The sequence below is a fragment of the Callospermophilus lateralis genome, chromosome 19 (genome assembly GCF_048772815.1).
Source record: "Callospermophilus lateralis isolate mCalLat2 chromosome 19, mCalLat2.hap1, whole genome shotgun sequence".
Lineage (NCBI taxonomy): Eukaryota > Metazoa > Chordata > Mammalia > Rodentia > Sciuridae > Callospermophilus > Callospermophilus lateralis.
This window is the reverse complement of record NC_135323.1, coordinates 11567203-11590731: the sequence shown is the minus strand read 5'-3', so window position 1 is coordinate 11590731 and position 23529 is coordinate 11567203. Positions and strand designations below refer to the sequence as shown.

General features: G+C 58.4%; 1 protein-coding gene across 2 annotated transcripts in view; it reads right to left on the bottom strand.

The window, feature by feature from the left end:
- Window positions 1–19824, bottom strand: part of Abcc1 (ATP binding cassette subfamily C member 1 (ABCC1 blood group)) — an 88832-nt gene extending 69008 nt beyond the window's left edge. For both annotated transcript variants that reach the window (XR_013154593.1, XM_077106147.1), the window contains exon 1: window positions 19719–19824. Coding sequence is in view for 1 of the 2 variants with exons in the window: in XM_077106147.1 (XP_076962262.1) it covers window positions 19719–19766 (48 nt within the window). In the remaining variant the exon portion in view is untranslated. The remainder of the gene's footprint in view (window positions 1–19718) is intronic.
- Between the last annotated feature and the right edge of the window lie 3705 nt (window positions 19825–23529).

The following is a 23529-nucleotide window of genomic DNA, read 5'->3' as shown; positions in this document are numbered from 1 at the left end:
CGCCTCTGACCCTCCTCACCCAGCACACGGCCGACGAGCAGCCAGCAGATGGTCCAGGGACGCCTGCCCTCCCCTTCTATCCAGGGGCTTACTGAGGTCGGGAGCAGCACCTGCCGTTCCCTGGGCTGGACGCCACGTCTAACTCTGTCGAGCGACTCCAGCACACAGGGGCAGGGAGTGGACGGACCCATTTTACAGACACAGAAACGAAGACGGGGCAGACATGGCCAGGAGCCCGACTCCAATAGACGCCTCTATGTAAAAAGAAAATGGAAACGTGGCCTTTTTACCCACCCAACAGACCCACTGTTCCCACCAACATCAGCCCCGGGGACACCCCCAGGCTGGACGGGAGGTTTTCTTAGAAGGAGTCGAGGGGAGGAAGCTGGCCCCGGGGGGCAGGCTGAGCTCCGTGGGAGGACACGGTCATTCGTCTTGGGTTTGTTGCCTTTTGCCCTGTTGGGATTCTCTGCGCTGCGTGCAGTGCCGCTGCGATGACAATCTCCAGGCCGTCCACGCTTTAGATAAATAAACAGCTGCAGGAGATCGCGGCAGAGGCCTCTGAACGCAGAGCCGAGAACAAACAGGAGGCGCACTTTCACTGGGCGCCAAGGACAACAGCAGCACAGCCGCGCCAGGCCCGGCCCCGAGTTTTCCAAGCTCTGGTCCAGTCGGGCCTCCCGCGGGCCTCCCCAGTCCGAGCTCCCAGACTCCCTCCTGTCCCAGGGAGGACGCTGAGGTCCACAGGTCAGGGCAGCCTGCTCAGGCTCACTGACCAGGAGGGGCCTGACCCCAGAGAGCCTGCAGCGGGCGTCCCAGCCCTTTCATATTTTATTTAGAGGCAGGTCCCACGGAGTGGCTTAGGGCCTCGCTAAGTCACTGAGGCTGCCTCTGAACTCACGATCCTCCTGCCTCAGCCTCCTGAGCCACTGGGATGACAGGTGTGCACACGGCGCCCAGCTGCCAATAAGTTCTAATACTTCAGTGGCAGCTTTTGCTAAGCACCAACTGTATGCCAGTGCTGGGTGCAGACGTCAAGGCCTCGTGTCTCAGGGGCAGCTGCGGAGGAGCCGGCACACCAACCCAGCAGGCTGGCACGAGCTCTGGCCAGCGCAGGCCTGAGACAAGGAAGGGCCAGCAGCAGCCGTTGGCAAAGGCCACCTGCAGGGCGTCAAGAGGGGCTGCAGAAAGGAGGGCAGAGGCCCCGGGCGGCCGGACACCGATCCTGTTTGGCCACACAGCCTGGGGCGCTCGCCCCGCCACGGCCCTGCACAGTCAGGACAGGGAGAGGCCCGGGCTCCGTGCCCAGCACAGCGAGGCGGGCAGCAGCACCGGGTGGGAGGTGCCAGGTGCCAGCACACTGCCGGCGAGGCCCCCTGCCCCCGCCGGCCGAGGGACTCTCCTCTCGCCTCAGACTCAGCAGAGCTTCGAATAACACTCAGAAACGTGGAAGGGGACATGCCCAGACTCCCCCGACGCCCAGGGACAGCACCCAGATCCCTGTCGAGACACAGAGCAGGGCGGCGGGTGGGCGAGGTCAGGGTGGGGCCCAGCTGCCGCAGGGGGCAGTGTGTCCGGCCCACCTGGACACCAACCTCCCACGAGGCCTCTAGGCAGACCCCTCCCTCCATCAACACCTGTCCCCGTCCCTCCAGCCCACGCCCTCCAACTGCTTCCTCTCCTCCGTGAGACTCAAGTGTCACCGAACCCCTGGGCCATGTCCCAGGGACCCCGTGAGGGGCCAGGCACATGCCAGGCACGGGCCGCACGCGTCTGGGAGTGTGGCCGTAACAGGCCAGATGGCGTTCGTGGGTTCCTGGCACAGTCCCTGGGGTGGAAGACCCAGAAGTGAGTGGCAGGAACAGAGGCCCTGCCCTCCCAGAGGCCACAACCCAAGCAGGGGACACCCTCAGATAAGACAAAGGACACGGGGACTGGGTACACAGAAGGGGCCCAGAGAAGGAGGAGCACGGGCGGGGGATGGTAGTTCAGTGAAGGATGGAAGGAAACGGGGGATAAGGCAAGCAGCCATGCAGGGAGGGGACAGGGCTCCCAGCAGAAGAAACAGCACGTGCCAAGGCCCTGAGGTAGGACTGTGTCTGGCATTTTTGAGCAATAACACAGACACCCACATGTCTCCATGGTACTATGAGAGGAAGGCAGGGAGGAGTCGGGCTGTGAGGGACTCACAGGCCACTGTAGGGATTCCACTGTCACTCAGGATAACGGGGGTGCCACAGATTCACGTTTGAACCTATCAGTTCACAAATGGGAACACATTTGTCTCCTAAGGGACATTTGACAACGCCTGGAAACAGTTTTGGTTGTCACAACTGGGGCGGTGGAGAAGGAGCTGTGTCGCTGGTATTTGGTGGACAGAGACCAGGGATGCTTCTAAACAGCCCCAACGTCACCAGCATCGAGGAGCCCAATTGTGTCCACCCAACCCACCGCAGTCAGGAGGAGGCTGTCCGCTCCTCGCCCTGCCGGAGGACAGAGCCTCGGCCTCTGTGGACAGGGAGACGGACATGGGGCAGAGGCGGCCAGCCAGGGCAGAGCACGCCGCAGGTGCCCGACAAGTCCCACGGCTCCAGGGTCGCCCCTGCCCACGCCCTTCCGTCCTCCAGCCCCACTAACGCCCCTCTCCAGCCAGTGAAGACGCACCAAGCCCCGTATGAGCCCTGACCCCGCGGGCACCTGAGGGCGGGAGGCTGTGCAGGTGCAGGGGTGGAGGACCCGGAGCCCGCGGCCACCCCGGATGGACAGGCCGCCCAGGGGAAGCCCCAAGGGGGAGGGGTGGCGGGAGATCAGGCTCCAGGGGCAGAGAGGAGGCCACAGGCCGAGCATTGGGGGGGGGGGGGGGGGGCGCGGCCCAGACAGGGAGCAGCCGGGCCTGGAGGAGGGTCCACCCGCATCCCGCGACTAGAAGTGTAAGTGGATCGTTTTAAGCCACTTGATCTGTGGAACCCGGAGGAGGTAATGAGGCATCCGGCTGGAACCGCGGCCCTCACCCGGTGGCACTGCTTCATGCCCCGAAGCCCTCCCCTCGCCTTGAAATGGACCCAAGCCAGGACCGTGTCCGCGGCGAAGCCTCCTGCTGACCCTTCCCGGGTGGCCCTGGGGAGCCAAGGGCAGACGCCTCACCGGGAGTCCGGGGTGTGGAACTCACAGAGGGACCCTGCAAGGCCACTCAGGCCCACGCTCCGTGGAGGACACAGCCTCGCCTTCAGACTCTCATGCTGCCTTCATTTTACTTCTCCAATCTGTTAAAAACTGAGACACAAACACGCACCTCCGCCGAGGCCTGCAGGGCCAGGACCCGCACGGGCACGGCTTCTGTCTCCGCAGCTTGACCCCCCCCCACTCGCACACACCCCGGAGCGGGGCAGAAGGACCTGCCGGAGGCTGCTCCGCAGTCGCCATGATTCTAAGTTGAAGGAGACACCGGAAAATAAGGGGCACACCTGAAATCCCAGAGGCTCAGGAGGCTGAGGCAGGAGGATCACAATTTGGAGGCTCAGCAAGTTGGTGAGACCCTGTCTAAAAATTTCTAAAACACAAACAGGGCTGGGGATGGGCTCAGTGGTCACGCACCCCTGGGTTCAACCCCTGGTACCAGGGAACAAAAGGGTCAACCAGGAGTGTCATTCATCAGCACACTCGGGACGTCACCAGTGTCACCACAAAGGTGGTTGATGTGCGGGGCCCAATCCCCCGGCTGCGACAGGACCTGGCAGGGTGAAGTCCCAGTTCGCCATAAGGGAGGCAGGACCACCCTGGCCCTCGCCTGCGGCGCCTTCCGCTTCTCGGGGCTGGGTGTGTGCGGAGAAAAATCATCACCCTCCTGCTCGCCTCAAACACCGGCCCCTCCTTGTGCGAAGCCACCAGCTGAGCTGCCTTGCGTCCCTCTGGAATTCTTCTGTTTGCACGCGTGTGTGGTGTGTGCACACATGTGGGCCTGCCCGAGACTGGGCCCGGGGCCTCGTGCACACCAGGCCAGCGCTGGCCACGGAGCTGTGCCCTCGGCCTGGACGCCTCTATTTGGGACCCTGGAGTCCACCCCCGGCCTCCGTCTGAGGTGTCCATGGTGGAGGGACCCGGACAGCAGGAACCCGGCCCTGAGGACTGTCACTCGGGGGGCCACCAGGCTTCAGCTCTTCCCAGAGACACCGTGAACTCCCTGGGAAAGGGCTCCTGCAGCACAGAAAACAAGGGAGGGACCCCAGGCTGCTGTCCCCGACCCCAGGCTGCTGTCCCCGACCCTGCCAACAACAGAGCAGTGTCCCCAAGGACACCCCCAGCTGAGATCCACATGGTGGGGGTGGGAGGTGAGGTCTGTGCCCCTGTCCCCGACCCTGCCAACAACAGTGTCCCCCCGGGTGCAACCACTGCCCTGGCAGTTTCTCCCTCTGTCCCCACACCTGCCACGTCATCAAGGGCTGTCCACCTGCCCGTCCCATTACGGACTGAGCCCCGCCCGCATCAGGACTGGGAAAGAAGCACCCCCCCCAGCAGCTTAGGACCTTAAACACAGGTCGGACAGACACCTGGACAGGAGCCCACGGAGGCCCCGGGGGACACAGGAACCGCAAGAGGCGTCCATAAAAGCAGGGAGGGGCGGACTCACAAGGCAAAGCAAAGGAACACTCCATTTCCTCATCCGCAGGGGGGCGGGAAACCTGCCTTTTCAGAGACATCGGGAAGATGAAATTCCCAGCTCAGAGGACTTCTCCGCCCGAGCCTTTGAAGTGGGTGCACTGTCCCCATTTTGCAGAAGTAGCGACTGAAGCACAGAGAAGTACAGCAGCTCGCCCCAGGGCGCACAGCCTGGGTCCAGTCCAGGAGGGCTGGCTCACGGCTCCGTGTCACGTTCGGCCTCCCCAGGACGAGAGGGATAAAATCACTTGGGTGACAGTAGATGGGACCCGGGACCACCCTGTTAGTGGAAGCTGCTGTGACGATTTCCTCTTGGGAGGTCAGATCTGGATTCCCCAAGGAGGTGAGATCAGGGGACCAAGAGGCCAAGACCGCCACCCAGAGAGCGGAGGGGAGGAGGAGCCCCAGGGGCCGTCCCCAGGCAGGGTCAAGGCACACAGGTAGGACAGGACCTGCACCAGCCAGCCAGGCGAGGAGGGCGGACAGGGAGGGGCAGGGGCCGGGCCGGGGCGGGAAGACCTGCACTTAATACCCCCCAGGAAGACGGCCGACCCTGGGTGTGGCCAAACCCCCCGGAAATTGGGAAATCAAGACGGAGACCTTAGGGCTTCCCTGTCCCTTGGATCCAGCTGAGAACAGGAAACTGGAGAGTCACCGTCATCCCGACTGCTCCCGCAGACACCCGGTCCCCGCCCGTGCACGCACCCCACTCTCAAGCCTTCCTTCCCAGGGAGCCTCCCGGCTTGCCCGCCTCCCGACCCGAAGGTCTGCTCCAGACAGAGACCCTCACCTGCACCCAGCCTCGCCAGGCGGCACGGGCAGTGGGGACAGGCTGGGGACAGGCTGGGGGCAGGGAGTGTGGAGGGAGGGGGCCACCTTAGCCGTTGGAGCAGCAGACCGGGCTGTGCAACCTCGGGAAACTCAACCTCCCTCTCTGACTCCCAGGCCCCACGTGTCCATGGACCATAACCCCCATCTCACAGTGGGGTTTTTTTTTTGGCGGGGGTTGTTTTGTGGTATTTTGGTTTTTTTTGTTTTTTTTTTTTTTTTTTTTTTTTTTGAGGTGCTGGGGATTGGACCCAGGGCCTTGTGCCCGCGAGGAGGCAGCCACTCTATCAGCTGAGCCGTATCCCCAGTCCCTTGACTAGTTTTTCGAACCTGGGGGATAGGACCCTGGGGGACAGGACCCGGGGGCTCGGCCACTGAGCTGCACCCCAGCTGTTTCACTTCGAGTCAGGGTTTCCCTGAGTTGCTCAGGCTGGCCTGGAACTGGTCCCCCTGTCTCAGCCTCCTGGGTGGCGGGGACCCAGGCCTGCCACCTGGGCCTGGCTCTAGGGCTGTTGGGCAGGTGAGTCAGGAGGCGTCTGGTCCAGTGCCCAGGACTGGGCAGCCCGGGAGTTAATTATTAGCAGCAGCAGCTGCGCCAAGCGCCCACAGCCCAGGGCAGGCCCTCGCCCGCGGCCACCAAGGCCACATGGGTCCCCCCGCGGCACTTCACAGGTACCCAACTCCTCACTTCAAAGCCGCCTACGGGTTGCTCTGGGCCTGTGAGTCCCCGGTCCGGCTGGCTGCACCTCCCCTGCCCAGGTGAAGGCCCCCCAGCCCTGTCCCCACTGGTCACCAGGGCGAGGGTTCGTGTGCTTCCTTAGCACCCCTACATTTGCAGGGTGCGGGGACCGGCAGGGCCCTGGGGCAGGCAGCCTGTTAGGCCCGGGGCCACCAGGCCCTGATCTCGGGGAACAGGGACAAAGTCTGGTCGTCTGTGCCGACCTGGGACCAGGAGGAAGCCTCGGGTGGGATCACAAGGAGACACGCTCAAGGCGGAGGGACAGGGGACCAGGAGGAAGCCTCGGGTGGGATCACAAGGAGACACGCTCAAGGCGGAGGGACAGGGCAATCCCTTCCTCGCACTGCCCGACGCGGCGCCCAGCACCTCACGCCACCCCAGAGGTCAGCGGAAGTCAGGCCACAGGCCTAGTTACACAGGGACCCACGCTGACCATGGCTAATGGGGCCTTCGCAGAACAACGCCGACATCCAGCCCTTTCCCCATCCCTTCCAGATCCTGGATGGGCTCCTGACCCAGTGTCGTCTCTGGGTGCAGGCCACCAAGACCAACCTGCAGATGCACCCACGGCACGGCAGCGGTGATTGACAGATGGCAGGACCACCCAAAGCATGCTTCTCTCTGGTCCCTCAACAAGAGAGTCTGACCACCACTCACGTGGCCTCCGTACTCTGTGAGGTCCGATAAGTCACCCAGAGACGGTCTAAGTACAGAGAAGGGTGGCGCAGCTTGTGTGCGACCGTGTCCACCCGAGGGATGTGGGCATCCAGGGTCTGGGGGGCGGCAGTGCTGGCACGGATTCCCTGCGGGTTCTGACGGACGCCTTCCTTTCCTTCAATAGTTACTAGGGGCACCATGTGACCATGGCCGACCTGTGACTTCACCCAGAGTGACAGGCGACTTCTTTTAGGGATGGATTTACTTTGGTTAAACACGAGATCACGGATCTAAAGAGCAGTACTCAGTAGATAAGCTGCGGGGCGCTGCCGGCTGGCTCAGGCACAGCCCTGCCCCGCTCGCTCCCTTCCACCTCCCACTGGAGAAGGACACAGCCCGATGCCCACTCCTCCTGCCTCCCCTGCAGCCAGCGCTGGTCCCGAGGCCCAGTCCCGGTCAAGAAAACCTGAGGAGTCTCTAGTGCAGGCAGAGGGGCTTCCAGGAAGACTTTCGCTTCCCTAAATAAAGAGGGCCACGTGAGGCTGGCGTGGCCCTGCCTCCTTCCTGCCTTGAACCTAGATGTGCCGGTTGGTGCTACGGCAGCTACCTTGGGGCCTTAAGGAAAAGACCATGAAAATGGCAGAAACAGCATCTTTGGGAGCAAGGCCAGAGGGGCTGCAAGCCCCGATATGTTTTGTTTTGTTTTTTTTTTTAAAAAAAGAAGAAGAAGAAGAGCACCTTCACACTTGGACCCCGGGAGCCAGGCTTTCTGTTTCTGAAGTCAACTGCAATCCTAACGGACATGAGGAAATACACAAATGTCAAAACCGTGGGGGCTGAGGTGAAACCTCAGGGAAGGCACAGGCCCCGAGGTCCAACCGCTGAGCTGGAAAACTCAGGGGCCTTCGCAGAACAACGCCGACATCCAGCCCTGTCCGCGCTGCTCGCTGGCCCTGTGAGTCTGGGCGAGTTTCACTGTGCCTCAGTTTCCCCATCTAAAAACAGGGATCGAAAGAGCCCAACCGTGGGCCCAAAGCAAAGTCTGCACAGAGAGGGCGTGGCATCCTCCCCGACACACAGGAGCCAGCCATGTCTGTGACTTACAAAATGGAGCCCTTATCATAGTTACACGGGGAGAAGGGACAAAGCAAAGGTGGAACTGACTTAGTCGCTAGCTCTTCCAACACCTGCCCTTAAGGACTGTGTTCAGCACCCCTGTCTCGGAGCCGCTGGCGCAGCAGGAAGAGGGGAAAGGAAACTGCTCCAAGCCCTGCAAGCCAGCTCTCAGCCCCTGGCTCCCCCTTCCCTCCAAGCTCCAGCCACACGGGCCACCTTGTTATGCTGGGGCTTCTGCACGTGCTTTCCATAGCCTAGAACATTCCAGCGTTTGCTTTTTGCCCATGTGGCGGGAACTGCAAGCAGCCCTCCAATATCCGATCTCCCTTATCCACCAGCATTGCTAGCGGAACACACCTCTCCAGAAAACTACATTCCCTGGACGGAGGCTGTGGCTCAGAGGCAGAGCACTCGCCTAGCATGCATGAGGCACTGGGTTCCATCCTCAGCATCGCATAAAAATAAAGATTTAAAAAAACTACATTTCCCAGCTTCCTTTGCAGCTAGATGTGACCATGTGAATAGTTACCAGCCAATGGGATGTGACTACAGACTCCTCAGGGTGCACCCTCTTCCCCTTTCCCACTGGCTGACACGTGGGGGTGGGCACAGATGGGCCAGCACCCCAAGGCAGCAGGGCAGTGAGATGGGGGAGCCTGGGTCTCAACTGTTTACAGGGACAGAGAAGCCCGACCTGCTAAGATTTTTACCTGGGAGAGCAATTCGCTTGCATCTTAGGCCCTTGTGTCTAAGTCTCTGCCCGACAGTCAGACAGACCCAGCTTGCAATTCAGGCTCCCCATCCAACAGTCTCCCTCCTCTCTGGGACCAACCATCCCTGCACCCGCCAGCACCAAGTGACTCCCCTCCACGGCACCGGCGGGTCCCACCTCCCACCGGCCAAGCTCAAGGAAGACGGGGACCCTGTTTGCACACCCTGGGTTCCCAGCACAGAGCCAAGGACCCAGGGACAGTCAGGACCCCCTCAGAGACTGTCAACGGGATGGGGCCACCAGGGGACCAACTCAGCCTGGGATACAGAGCCTCCGAGGGTCTCCATCCCACCAGGAGCACTGAGGAAGGGGGGGGGGCACCCACTCACCCAAGTCCCAACCCACGTCTTGCCAGGACCGCTCCAGACCCAGAGGTTAGAAAACAAGACTCTGACCAACTGCCTCCAGGGGAAACAAATTATTAACCAATCAGGTTCGAGTTTACACTTCACCTTCAACTACAGATCTGTTAAGAAAAATAGGTCACAGCCAAGACACACAAGTCAATGGGAAGAAGAATGAAGAACCTGCCTTAATAGGGCTCTCCTCTTCGGAGGCTGAGGCAGGAGGATCCCAAGTTCAAGGCCAGCCTCGTCAATTTAGCAAGACTGTCTCACGATAAAAAGGGTTGGGATGCAGCTCAGTGGTAGGGCATCCCTGGTCAATCCCCAGCACCTCAAATAAAGTAAATTAAAATTACAAAGGGGCTGGAGGTGCTGCTCAGAGGCTGAGCGCTGGCCAAGCATGCCCGGGGCCTGGGTTCGCAGCTCTGCCAAACATCAATAAAAAATGCTGCAGTTCAGCTCTCGTGGGGGAGACTGGAGATTAAACAACCTGCGCAGAGTGACAATGGAGGAATTCCACCTGTCACCTTCCCCTCTCTTCTTTTACAGCATGGCTCTGACAGTGTCACAGAGAGGGGGAGGAGGCCCTGTGAGTAATCTAATTACCAGGGTGTTCACAGCTATCAGAAAGCCAGCAGCTCAGAGATGTCACTGCCCGGATTCAGGTGGTTTGTCAAGTTTCCTTAATCCCGAAGGACAACAAAACCTGCAGGATGAACTTCGCCACGTTGTTTCGGAGCTGAGACCGGACGCCTGGGGTAGCCGGAGACTCCTTAAGTGCATGACTGGGCCCTGGCAGGGACACCTTGGGGCACTAGCAGAACCAACCCGAGCTATCTCCAGCCCCTGGATGAGCCAGGAAAGGATCAGGATGTCCCCGGGCTGCACCCTGCCCACCGAGGCCAGACTGGGTCCAGAGGCTGCAGAAGAGACACCAGAAACCCTCACTCCCCGGCCGGCCGCCCATCCAGCCACCTCTTTGTGACCCCAGCTGGCATCTGCGGGGCACCTCCCACGGGCCCTGCTCCACTGAGCTTCCTTGGGGAGGGGGGTGCCACCTCTTCTCCTCCTCAAGGTCCGTGAGACCCCCACACAATCACAGCGCACTTTACGGACGAGGAAACCAAGGCTTAACAGGCCCAGGGTGGCCTCGGAGGCCTTTGGAGAGTAACGAGGGGCTGACCCACCAAGCACAAGGTGACCTGGAGGTGGGCCAGCTCTGTCCCAAGGGTGAACCGGCCACCCACACCCCCACCTCTGGTGGGACCAAAGTAAAGGGCGGAAGAGCCCCGAGCAAGTTCAAGCGCAGTCCTGGCCACCCCTGCTGCCAACGTCCCTGGGCAAGTGAATTGCGGAGGCCTTATCAATGTGCTCCCGGAGACACCGGCCTAATAATAACCGCCAGGTCACCTCTCCCAGGGCCAACTGGCCACCGGGTCCAGCCTGCCTGGAGGGACCAGAGAGCTGCCTGGCATCATCTACCCTGCCCCCACCCCCCACCCCCGTTTATTTTGGGGTTTTTTTGTTGCAGGGCTGGGGCTGGGGGTGGAGCCAGGGCCTGGTGCCGCCAGGCAAGCGCTCACCACTGAGCCACACCCCAGCCCACAGCTAGTCTCAAGAACAACAGTGTGCATCCCGAGAGCCGGCCGGCCACAACAGCGGGTTTTCTATTCTAGAAAACAAACAAGGCAAAGCTACAGGGTCACCTTTTCAAAGGTCCTGAGCTGTTCATTCCACTCCTGAGAAGGTATTGTATTGAAATAAGGCAAGGGCACCTCATCACAAGGTGCCATTACAAGTGTTTTCTTTAAAAGGAGAAGGGGGGGAGAGGAGGGAAAACAACAGAGCACCCTAAATGTCAAACCACAGGTCTCAGGGAGTGAATTACAGTCCACAGATACGGGGACTGTCGCCAGGACACCTAAGGGCACAATTACAAGGGTTATGTAGAACGTGGGAAAATTATTACTGTTGTTATTATTGTACCAGGGACTGAACCCAGGGGTGCTTAACCACAGAGCCACATCCCCAGCCCTCTTTTTTTTTGAGACAGGGTCTCACTAAGTTGCGTAGGGCCTCACTGAGTTGCTAAGGCTGGCCTTCAATATGTAATCCTCCTGCCTCAGCCTCCCAGATCTCTGTGGTTCCAGGTGTGCACCACCACACCCAGGCTCATTGAAAAATCCTTATAACAGCGGGAAAAAAAAAAAAAAAAAAACACAAGATACCGAACGGTACCCAATCTACAAGTGAGACTCCAATGTTAACACGCTGACAGACACAGACTTGGGAAAAACGCTTACAGTATCCATGACAGAGGGACAAGGCCCCCAGTGCACCCTGAGACCCTGCAAGTTAACCAGACACGACCAGCCTGTCAGACACCCCAAAAGGACCCAAGAAGACGCCCACAGCAAAGAAGGCACAATCACGGGGGAGTGTGTTGAACGGCACACAGAGGGTCGCTATGAGGGGCAGGCAGAGGAAAATAAGGCCTCTGTGCGCTCGCCACAGCCACGAAACTGAGTCGTGTTCCGTCCTGGAAAAGATGCATTTTTCCACACCGGGCCATCGGGAAGGGCCTCCTTTTGGAAAATAACCAGGACACACTATTAATGAGAAAAATGTATATAATTCTGACCCAGGGACAAGGATATATATGGGGCCATTGTCCACTGGGGGAGAAAAATGGGAAGCCTATCCAAGCAATGATCCATCCATAGGCACAGAGCCCAACTATCCCGAATCTGTAGGTCGGAATACTATACAACCACGATAAAGGGTCAGTGAGGTTCCGTGTGCTCACGTGCTCAAACAGCTGAGAATGACAACAAGAATCCATCTTGAGCTGAACCTATTAGCTGAGTGTGTAAATGCTGTGAGAGTTATAGAGAAAGGACTGACCCACACCCGGTCCTGAAGGCTAGGAGAGACACTGGATCAGGCTTCTTTTTTTTTTTTAATATTTTTTTTAGTTGTAGTTGGGCACAAAACCTTCATTTATTTGTTTATTTTTATGTGGTGCTGGGGATCGAACCCAGCGCCTCGCACATGCTGGGTGAGCGCTCTCCCACTGAGCCCCAGCCCCAGCCTCTGCTTGAAATATTCCCATTCGGTTTGTCACTTCTGAAATCAGAAAACCCTAGACTCTACTAGAAAGTTTATGTGGAAAAACTCACTCAACAGCATGATATCCACGGAGCACCAGGAAAGCTTCACCCTGGTCTCTGGTTGACCTAACAGCACTTTTAAAATAATAGGTCAAAGAGGTTCAAAATTTAAGGGCACCTTGGAAACACTGAAACCAAAAACCAAAACACCCTCCTATTTGGGCTCCTGACCTAAGCCCTTTGGAATGTCAGGTTCCACTTGAGCCCCCACATACAGGAAGCAACCCAACCGGTCAATGCCCAGCCTGCTCCATGATCTTGATATGCCAGGAACACAATAGGTGTTTAATAATTGCTGGTGGGTCTGCCAGTAGGAGTATCACCTGCTGCAGCCACACAGCAATTAGCTCTGAAATTTCAAAACTCCCACCACGTAGCAGCTTCCGCTGGGAGAACTTGGTCTGCCAAGTCATGTACATAGATTTGCATACATGCATACAGCTTGCCCAGGAAGGAGCATGTATTAATGCCACCAGAAAGCTGAACAGGACCCCAACAGCCACCCAGAGGGGGCGGCTAAGAACCCGGCTCAGCCGCGTAACTGAGTGTCTGGCTGCTACAGAAACGGTATTTCCTTTTCCTTTCGATTTGCCTGCACCTAAGGGGGAAAGCCAATCCGCACTTAGAACAGGAACCCACTGGGGGGGGGGGGGGGGGGACACACATGGGTACACACATCTGCATAGGTCTTTGCATAAGCTAGAGATTTTTCTAGAAGGTCGCTCCAAGAAATCACCACCATCACCCACCAGGGGCACAGAGCAGGGAGGGGGAAGTATGACCTTGACCGTCCCTTTATCAGGGGACCTTTTTTTAGATTGACAGCAACCTCAAAAAAGTTACCCTGCGGGATCCTCCCCCGGGCAGATGGGTCGGGGCCAATCGCATCCAGCTCAACCAGGAATTTCCTAGTCCTCTGCCGAAAAGTCACCGTGACCTCTGACAGAAAAGTACCTCCTCATCTTCGTGGGCCAGGAAAACTTTCTGCATGAGAATCAAAGGCCGCTGGGGAGGGGGGAGTCCCAACTCCAGCTCACCCCGAGAGGTCCAGCCGGGTTCTCAGAGATGAGCCACGTGGGGAAAAAACACACATGGGAGCTCACTTGGCCTTTAAAAACCTGAAGTTGGCTCAAACGTGGATGGAGGATCAGAAGGCCGTGCCTGGGCTGGGGACCAGGCAGTGCTCCATCTCCTAGGGGGACCAGGGCCGGAACCTCCCTGGAATCTCCAAGCCCTTCATTAGGCCCACCACAGCCTGTGGGTGCTCCAGGCAGGACTGTGCTGGGCAGGCCCTGCAGATCCTTTGAAGTAAATTCCCCCTGGGGCCTCGGTGCCCCCTCGGTGGATCCCTCTCTCCCATCCCCCACCCCCCTGACCTTGCCTGGCGGCTCTGACCCTGAGGTCTCGGTCAGCCTAGCCCCAAGGGCCTTCGGTAGCTTGCACCCACCTCAGTTCTTCCCAGTGGGTCTCTCTGCAGCCTCCACCGTGAACTCAGATCCCAGTGCAAGCCCCAGGGGAACGGGGCCTGTCTGTCCAGCTCTCTGCTGCGTCCCCAGTGTCGGGAACAGGGCCAGCACACTGTAGATGCTCGATTAATGATAATAATGGTAATGATCAATGTCAACCAAAGAATGCCAAGTGGCTGTAGGAGACAGAATGAATCCCAGGCCTTCAAAGGCCACCCTGAAGTCCCCGCTCCTGGGGAACCCGGCCAAGGGACAAGCCTCTGCACGCGCACCACCCGCGCCTGAGGACTCTCCCGAGGCCCACAGAGGGGGTCACGGTGCTCAGAGGCCAGCGTCCCAGCAAATCTCAACCACTAGCTGAGCCATCCAGGGCCACCGCCTGGTCCTCAGAGCCAGCAGATGAATCCCACAACTAAGCCACGGGGTCACTGCTTGCCCTGGGGCAGAGCCTCCCAGCTGGCCTCTGCAGGAAGGCCCTCTTGCGACAGCCACCCGTCCCCACAGCCTCACCAGAAGACAGAGGCAGGTGGAAATCCAGGCCCCAGTGGGGACAGGGCAGCAGGCTGGGCTGCCCCAAGCCCCTTCTGTAGTGACCAGGGTTGAGCCTCCTTGTGGGCGGGCGGCTCACTAAGGTCCCCCAGGACAGCTCCGTGAGCCAATGACACCGCGGGTCCCCAACCTACCACCTGACTTCTCCAGGAATCGCCAGGAACGGGGCCCCAGATGGCCCCGAACCTCCCCGTGCTCCCCCACACCAAGTGGCTGCAGTTCCACTCCAGAGCACACCTGGCACTGCCTGGGGCCATTCCTAGTTGTCCTGACAAGGGGCAATGTCCCCATGTCCAGTGGGCAGACGTGGGGCGTGGCTGCCAACCAGCCCCCAGGGCACAGGACGACTCCCAGAGCGGGGAACAACTTCCCAGGCCGCCAACAGGGCCAAGGTTGAGGAGCCGGCTCCTGCCTCCCTCACCCCCACACGCTGTGTCCTCAGAGGACCGGCCAGCTCTGGCCCTGGGCTCCGCACAGCAGCCCTCCCGCCCTCGGGGGAGCCGGGCTGGGGAGGCTCTGCAGTCCTTACTGTCCCAACCCATTTCTTTAGTTTTGCAAACAACGTTCAGGACAATGTTCTAGGAGCCAGAGTCTGGCTGACTCTTAAGACCTGATGGCGGAAGCCAGGCCTGACCCCCACCACCAACACCCAAGCCAGGGCCCACAGGGACACCAGGGGGCCAGAGTGCAGGGCCATCGGGGCTGGGGTGTGGCCCAGGTAGAGCACCTGACTCACCGACAGGCGCTGGGTTCCATCCCCAGCACCACAAAAAAATAAAAATAAAACAGTTTTTTCTTTTCTCTCTAGCTAGCCAGATGGGCCCCGTCCCGACGCCAACAGGCTGGGCTACAAAACAGGAGATGCCAACTCAAATACTAACAGGTGCCAGGAGGCGCCATCAGTGGGGGAAGCCGACCAGGTGTGAGAAAGTATGATGAGAGAAGATGACAGACGCTCAGCCCCGCAGAGCAAGCCACCAGGGGCAGGAGGTGGCCCTCGGCCTCCTGACCCCGAGGAGAAGCCAGAGGTCCACACAGGCCTGTGAAATCTTCCAAAAAGGAAACACCAGAAATCACAACAATTCATACCATTAAAATAAGCCAAGCCAGCGGGGGGGGGGTGGGGGGGGTGGGTGGGGCTAGGTCCACCCCCAGCAAGGAACAGAGCCCAGATGCTTGCTCAAGTTCACGGGCTGATGGGGCCTACTGTGTGCAAGACACCCGGAAAGAGTTGGACACAACCCTGTTTGGACCCTTGCAAGACAAAGTAGAAGGAGCCTAATGTGGGAGCCCAGGGCTCAGTCTGAGCACCCACTCAGACAGGTGGGACTGCTGCACCCCAACACCTCGGAGGCTGCTCCAAAGCCATTCTAGAGCGCTAGGTCGTTTATTCAATTAACAAACATTTGCTGAGTACCTAGGAGCTGGGATCACCGCTGTGAACCCCGGGGGTGAGGTGGCCCCTTGGGTGGACGTGTACAGAGTAAGCACCTTGAGTAAAAACTTCAGATATGAGAAGGCCACAGAGCCATGACGTGGGGGGGCAGAGAAGTGAGCAGGCAGGGAAGTGGGGGGGGGTGAGGAAACAGGCTACCCAAGGCAACCTCCAAACAAGACCAGGAAGGCAGGGAGCATTCCAAGCCATATGCAAAGGCCCTGAGGCAGAGCAGGCCTGGCTGCCCAGTGAGTCCTCTCCCTCTACCCTGAGGGACCTAGGAAGCACTGCAGAGTTCTCAACAGCAGATGGACAGCATCTCTCTGGCCGCCAGGCTGAGACTGGACTGCAGAGGTGGAGGGAGGGAGAAGAGCAGAGGTGGGTGTACAATCCAGCAAGCGGCCCTCGGTGGCTCAGGACGGTGCGGTGGCCCAGCAGGCCTGAGAACAAGGCCGATTTGGATACATTTTGAACAACAGGCAGCGGGATCTGCAGGTGGGTCAGATATGGAAGGGAGGCCAGTCGGAGGAGTCAAGGACACGCAGCTCCTGGCCAGTGTCTAGGCGGACTCGGCCCCCGTCGCGGACATGGGGAGGGCCGGGGAGCTGAGCTGCTCTGGGGCCTGGCGCCTGGCGAGGCAGAGAAGCCCTGAGTCACCCAGGTGGAGAGACCAGATCCCAAAAGTCCATGAGTGGGAAGGGGAGTGTCACCCACCAGCATGTCCCAAAGGTGAGGCGCCCCAAAGACTGCGGCCAAGGAGTGGCCCAGTTCAGGGTCTTCTGAGGGTCTCAGCCAAATGGGCTGCTGGGCCTTCCTTCTGGAGCCCCGGGTCAGCACGCGCCCTGCCCAGCTGGGACTCCCCAGGCCGGGCCTCAGAGGGGTGAGCAGGGGCAGGACCACACCAGTCCTGAGGTCCCCTCCCGCTCCAGCAATCATAGGGAGGGAGGGGAGCGTGGCAGGACCCGCAGGGGAAGGAGAGGGACGAGGTGGGAAGACACAGTGTGGACACCAGCCTGCGGAGTCCCTGCAGGACGGGACCCCGGCTCCTTCCAGGCGGCTGGGAACACCCCCAAGGGGAGCTTTTCAGGCCGGAATGAGACCAACGCCAAGGCCACTCGTCACCCCAAGAGGAACTTCGAGCAGCTGCTGGGATGTCCCCACCCCGCTCAGAGGTTCCCAGAGCAGATTCCACCCCAGGACCAACTCGCTCCGCGACCCAGCCCGTGCTGTGGCCAAAGTCCACCAGAGTTCCACTGAGTGGCTCCCACTGCCACCCAGGGAGCGCCAACTAGAGAGCAAGCAGCCATAGTGGGACAGCTTGCTGAGGGCGTGTTGGCCACACCCCAAACTGCCACAGGGAGCCACACAAACCCCCATGGGGGGACCAACCAGGCACTGTCGGGGACACAACTGGCCTCAGCCACAGAACCAGGATTTGAACGCAAGGTGCACGAGCGTCAGCTCCAGGCCACCAAGCTACACCGGGGCTGGGCTTCTCTCCGTTCCTCTGTATTTTTCCAATTTTTTTTCTACCCTCAGCATGAAACACCCCAGTGCATGGATTTTAAAAACTGACTTGAGAATGGCCAGGCCTGGTGTCACACGCCTGTCATCCCAGTGGCTCTGCAGGCCGAGGCAGGGAGATCGCAAGTTCAAAGTCAGCCCCAGCAACGGAGCGAGGCCCTAAGCAACTTAGCAAGACCCTGTCTCTAAATAAAAAACAAAAAAGGGCTGGGGATGGGGCTGAGTGGTTAAGGACCCTGGGTTCAATCCCCAGTACCAAAAAAAAAGGCCTTGCCAAGGAGATACCCTAGGATATTAATCCAACCATCACACACCGGCCACAAACCTCACCGCCACCCTCCAGGGGAAAAACAAGCCAAGTACCAAAAACTCAGCCCTATTTGTTCCCGTAGATAACTCAAGTCCTCTCTTCCCATGGGGGTGAGCCAGCGCATCCTCGGGGGGCCTCGTCTGGACATTTCAGGGGCACAGAGACAGACACGGGCCCAGGCTCCGAGACAGTCCCACATGGGCCGGTTCCTTGATGAGTGGGCCCCCAGCACACCCCCAGGGAGTCCCCAGGAAGGACAGGAACAGGAATCAGCTCCTTCCTGGAGGCCAAGGGAACCGCCGTGATCTGCGCAGGCGCGGGCTCAGCTGCTCGCTCCTTTGCTGGTCACAGCAACCTAGGAGGTTGGGGCGTCTCTGGGCCCCATTTTACAGATGAGGGAACGGAGGCAGGGAGTGACACAGTGGCTTCTCAGGGTCACACGGGCATCTCCCAGCGTGGAGCATGCCACCTGGGGAGACCCAAGCCAGCCGCTCTGGATTGCACTGGACTCCTGCGACTGGCACTTCCTGAGGCCAGCCGCCCACTCGCCAACTCTGGTTCCAGGGCACCTCCAGAAACTGGGGCATCCAGCAGGTGGAGGATCCAGAGGGAGGAGGGGCAGAGGGAGTCCGCCAGGCCAAGAGGCAGGAAGGAGCAAAGGCCTCTCAGAGGTGAGGGCCAACCACCACTGTCCCTAGGCACATTCGACCGTCTGATGATTTCTGTAGCAAAAAGTCCTCGGAAGGAAAAAAAAAACTCAAACCAAACAACAACGGGGTTTCTTGGATGGGCTTCTTAGTTAAATAATCACAGGACACAGGATACTGCCAACATTAGCCATCCACTGCCGGGAACCTGATAGAAACTGGTTGACAGGCACCTATGTCCCCCACCTTAACGCAGGAGAAAATAAACAAGAAATACTCTAGGACTCAGTGCGAAACCAGGTCCCCTGTGGAGACCTGCACAAATATCTTGCTGCCATTACACCTGGGTCACAGGGACCCACAGGTGTTTCTCTCTGCTCAAGAGACTCCAAAGCAAATAGCCTCCAGCCTAGCCCTGGAGCAGATACATCTCCAACTCCTGTGGCTTAAAATGACATCTCACAAGTGCACTTGGTTGTTCAACCAAAATGACACCCCCCCCCCCAAAGAACAAAGTCTTGCCCTGGGCCCTTGAGGGGAACTGTTCAACCCTCAGGAAAAGACTACAAAACAGGACAAGAGGGCATTTGTGGGTGCTAATCACCATCTCCTGTGAGCCAAGGGTGTTTTTCCTGATTCCTAAACAAAACAAAAGACTGCGTCCAGATTTGCCTATTGTGTTTACCAATAAGGAGGTCACAAAAGAGCTCTCCTGGAACCAAGGGGCAAATCGCATTACAGTGACCCTAAAGCCCCAAGTGCTGGGGATTAAACCAAGAAAGTGGGCTCTGGGAAGCCAGCTAGCTAGGGCCAGCCCTTCACATTTCAGAACACTCCCCAGGTAGGGGTAGGGCCCGGGGCATCCCCAGAGAGGAGGCTCACCCCAGGGACCCGGGTCCTGGGCATCCTGGGCTGCACCCCAACCCTGGCCCCAGGTGAAGCAGCACATGCCAGATCAGCCTCCTTCTCCCCTGGTCTTTCTTCTGTTCCCCTAAACTTGCCCTGAGCTTAGGCAGAAAGGAAGGAAACCAGGACAAACACAAGTAACTACAGAGAGTGACACGGAGTAAGGCAACGTGGGGTGGGGGAGCCCCGGCGCCACCAGTGGGAAGTTCCTTTCTACAGCCTGTGTCCTTCCCCAGCTCCCGCCTTAAGGAATGGGGGGTTGGGGGCGAAAGGGGGTACCCCAGACCACGAGGTAGGTGGGAGGGCAAGGTAAGCCGCCCGCCTCCCTGCATCCATCCCCACGTCCCCTTTCCTGGAAGGTAACTGCACGGGGCGCCCCGCGCGGGGAGGCCCCCCTGCTCGGCCGCCCAGCTCCCCGCGGAGCCCGTGCCTGGCGCCGGGCGGCCCGAGTTCACCCCGCGGGGGGCCCGGGGCGGCGGGCGCGGGGCTGGGGACTGGGGACCGCGGGCCGCGCGTCCCGGGCCCGGCCCCGCCCGCCGCGCCGGCCCCTTCTGGTCGTCCCCTCGTCCTCCTCCCGCGCGCGGCGGCCCAGCACGTACCCAGAGCGGGTCGGAGCCGTCGGCGCTGCAGAAGCCGCGGAGCGCCATGCGGGCGGCGGCGCGGGCACCGGGCGGGCGCGGACGGGCCCGGCTGGCGGCGGCGGTGGCGGCGGAGGGCGGCGGCGCAGGAGTGAGCGGAGTCGCAACGCCGCCGGGTTGGCCCGCGTCACCGGGATGCGAGCGGCGCCCCGCCCCGTGCGCCTCGCCCGCGCGCCCCGCCCGCCCCGGCGCCCGCTCCCCCGGCGCGCGCGTGGGCAGCGCGGCCGGACCCCGGCGCCAGCCACGCCCGCCCCGCGCGCCGCGAGGACCGTCATGGAAACCGGGGGTCACGTGTGCGAGCCCGGGGCCAGCGGAGCCGCCGGCGCGTCCTGATTCGACCCTCGCCGTTACCACTTCCCCTCGGTGCAGGAAGAGAACCAGGTGCCCGGTGGCTTTGCCAGGGTCACCTGGTTCTCGGCCCGCAGGAGCCGAGCGGGCCAGCTGGCCGCAAGACGGACAGCAGGAAGTGCAGACTCCCGTCCGCCTACCCCTTCCTAGTGGGGAAACTGAGGCTGGAGGGGGGAGGGGGCGAAGTGACTTGCTCAAGGTCACCCAGTCAGCAGGCAGTGAAAGTTGGCCCCAGGACACTGATCTCCATTGCCAGCACCTGTGGCCCCCCACCTGTGGGTGAAGCACACCTGCCTTACAGCACTCTGAATTCCACCCAGGAAATAACAGGGTTGTTTATCTTCATCCCGGAGATAATAAAACTGAGGCCTAAGGATGTGATAATAACTAGCAGATATTCACAGGGAGCTGCCCAAGGCCTGTGCTCAGCAATTCACCTGAAGTCACTGTCACTCACACTACAGCCCATGGGGTAGGGCCTATGAGTGTCCCCGTTTTGCAGATGAGCAGACTGAGGCCCAGGGAGGCGGAGTAGTTTGTCAGGGAAGTGACTGAAATGCACCTTGTAACCGAGGGGGTCTGGTTAGGGAGGGGGAAATGGATCATGGTCACATTCTGCATGTCCCCTCAGAACTGCCCCAGTCCCCAGGCAGCCAAGACAGAGGAGCTGAGGGTAGGGCCTGAGAGGTGGGCGTCCTGTGATTCCAGCAAAGCCCTTCTCCTCCCCTGCCCCCTGCACAGTTTCTAGGACACACACATAACAGCTGCAGCCAGTGAAACAGGAACCATGTTTGTACTTGGGACCCCCTAAAGGATCTGGGGAGGGGAGGGAGAAAGGAGATGGCGTTGCTGTGGGGTTTTGTATTGACCCAGGTCCCCCTCAGAGTGAGTTTCCTAAGAAATAATGACTTGCCGGTGACAATCCTCCCTGTCCTGTTACTTCAACGTGTATACAGTCAGCATCTATTTATTGACCATCTAGTAAATGCCTGGTGTCTTATTTTGGTTTGGGTGCTGGGGATGACACTCAGGGGCACCTTACCACTGAGTTTATTTATTTATTCTCATTTTTATTTATTTACTTTCATTTTGAGATGTGGTCTCACTAAAGTTGCTGAGGCTGGCCTCTAACCTCTGCCTTAGCCTCTAGAGTCTCTGGAATTACAGGCATGTGCCATCCCGCCCTGTATGCCTGGTGTTTGGTTAGGAAGCTTTCAAACTCTTAAAGAACTTAAAGAGTTGTGTCTTGGTTATGTTTGGAGTATTGCATAAAGCAACAGATATGTCAGTCAAATAATCGGCTAAAGAAATCGTATTTACAACTGTGGTTAAGAGCTAGGGAGAAAAAGTGAACCTAACCGAGCCTGAAGGAGCCCTGACAATCAGGAAGACTTCCAGGAGGAAAGGGTTTTGGAGCTAAGTACAAGAAATGAGTCTGGGATTGTGTTCCGTGATCAAGACCAAAGGAGCTCATGGAAGAGCCAGGAAACAGAAGGTTCTTGAAGGAAACCAAGCACCACTGGCGTGACAGGAGCCCCAGAGAGGGACAGGGAAGGGTTCAGCCTGGGACAGGTGGGAGGGGCCACAGCATGCAGGATCCTGTTGGCCACTAGCCTGGGGGGGCAATAGGGAGCTAGGAATGGATTTTAGGCAGGACAAGTGGCGAAGCTGGATTTATTTCCGTTCTCATCCTCCGTATTCATTCATTCTTTCAATACGGTTTTTTTTTCGATTGGGCAATATGGGAATCCCTTCGACTCCATTAGTCATCACAGACACGCAAAGTCAACTCCTTTGCAATAAAATCTGTGCAATTTCTACCAAAGCTAAATGTGCAACTACAGGGTGACACAGCAGTTTCCGTCCTCTCCGGGAGAGTGCTTATGTCCACCTAAACATGTCCACAAAAAAAAAAAAAAATGTTCCAGCAGGAGCGTGTGTGAATCTCCAAAGCCTAATATGGAGCAAGAGCAGGCAGATGGGAGAAAGCACATTTCTCACCATAACGTTCAGATGATGTTCGAGAACAGGCAAAACTAACATGTGGACCCGAGTCAGAGTGATGGTTGTCACTGGGGATGTGGACCGGGGAAGGGTGCGAGAGACGCTGCTAAGGAGATAGAGCTGGCCGATCACTTGATCTGGTAGTAATTACATACTTTCTTTTTTCCTTTTTTTAATTTTAGATGGACACAATTCCTCTGTTTTATTTACTTATGTTTATGTGGTGCTGAGGATCAAACTCGGAGCCTCAATGTGCCAGGCGAGCGCTCTACCGCTGAGCCACAACCCAGCCCGCATGGTTTCTAATATATTTTATACACACATATACATTTTTTTTTTATTTACTCCTAAGTGTTTTTAAATGCATTGAGCTGGGGAAGGTGGCTGACATCTATAATCCTAGTGACTCAGGAGGCTGAGGCAGGAGGATCGCAAGTTCAAGGCCAGCCTCAGCAACTTAGCGAGGCCCTGTCTCAAAAAGATAAAAAGAGCTGGGGAGGTGGCTCAGTAGTAGAGTGGCCCTCCATTCAATCCCCTGCATCACAAAAAAAGAAAAAGCAAACATGACTACAGCCAGGCGCAGTGGCACACACCTGGAATCCCAGCTACTTGGGAGGCTGAGGCAGGAGATTCAAAAGTTTGAGGCCAGCTTAAGACCTTGTCTCAAAATTAAAAAAAAAAAAAAAAATGGGGTGTAGCTCAGTGGAAAAGCACTTGCCAGACACACATAAGGCTCTGGGTTCAATCCCCAGTGTCACAAAAAAATGAGTAGAATGCTTTGAGTCTGACCCTTAAGGTTGTACTTTGCTCTGTAAAAGTTACATCTTGATGAATTTTCTTGTGTGTGTGTTTCTGGGGTGCTGGGAATGGAACCCTGGGCCTCCTGCGTTCTAGGCAAGCGCATCCAGTCCTTTGTTTGAATTTTATTTTGAGACAGAGTCTCACATTTGCCATCCGGCTGCCTCAGCCCGTGTGTGCCACTACACCTGGCTTTGATTAACTTTTTTTATTTAAAAAAATGAGTAAGGTGAACATATGTATCGCAGGCCTGCGAATGTTGGGTACAGGGTTCGTCGCTATAGACGCAGTAGTAAACAAAACACAGGTCCTGCCCTCCCCTGAAGGAAGAGGAGCTGGGGAGGTGGCTTGGGGACCCAGTGCTTGTCTGGCACACGTGAGGCTCTGGGTTCCATTCCCAGCACTGCCCGAAGAAAGGAAGGGGGAGGAGGAGGAAGTGGATGATCGACCCAACTAATAATTACCATTTTCCATGCACAGAAACCAGAGGATCGGGGGGCTGGCCACTTGTCTCAAATCCCTCAACTGGGATTCGGCAGAGAAAAAGCTCAGCTGTCCTCTTAGCCACCAACACTCAGCGGCAGTGTCAGACCCCGACCCTCCCAAACCGCCTCCCGAATCC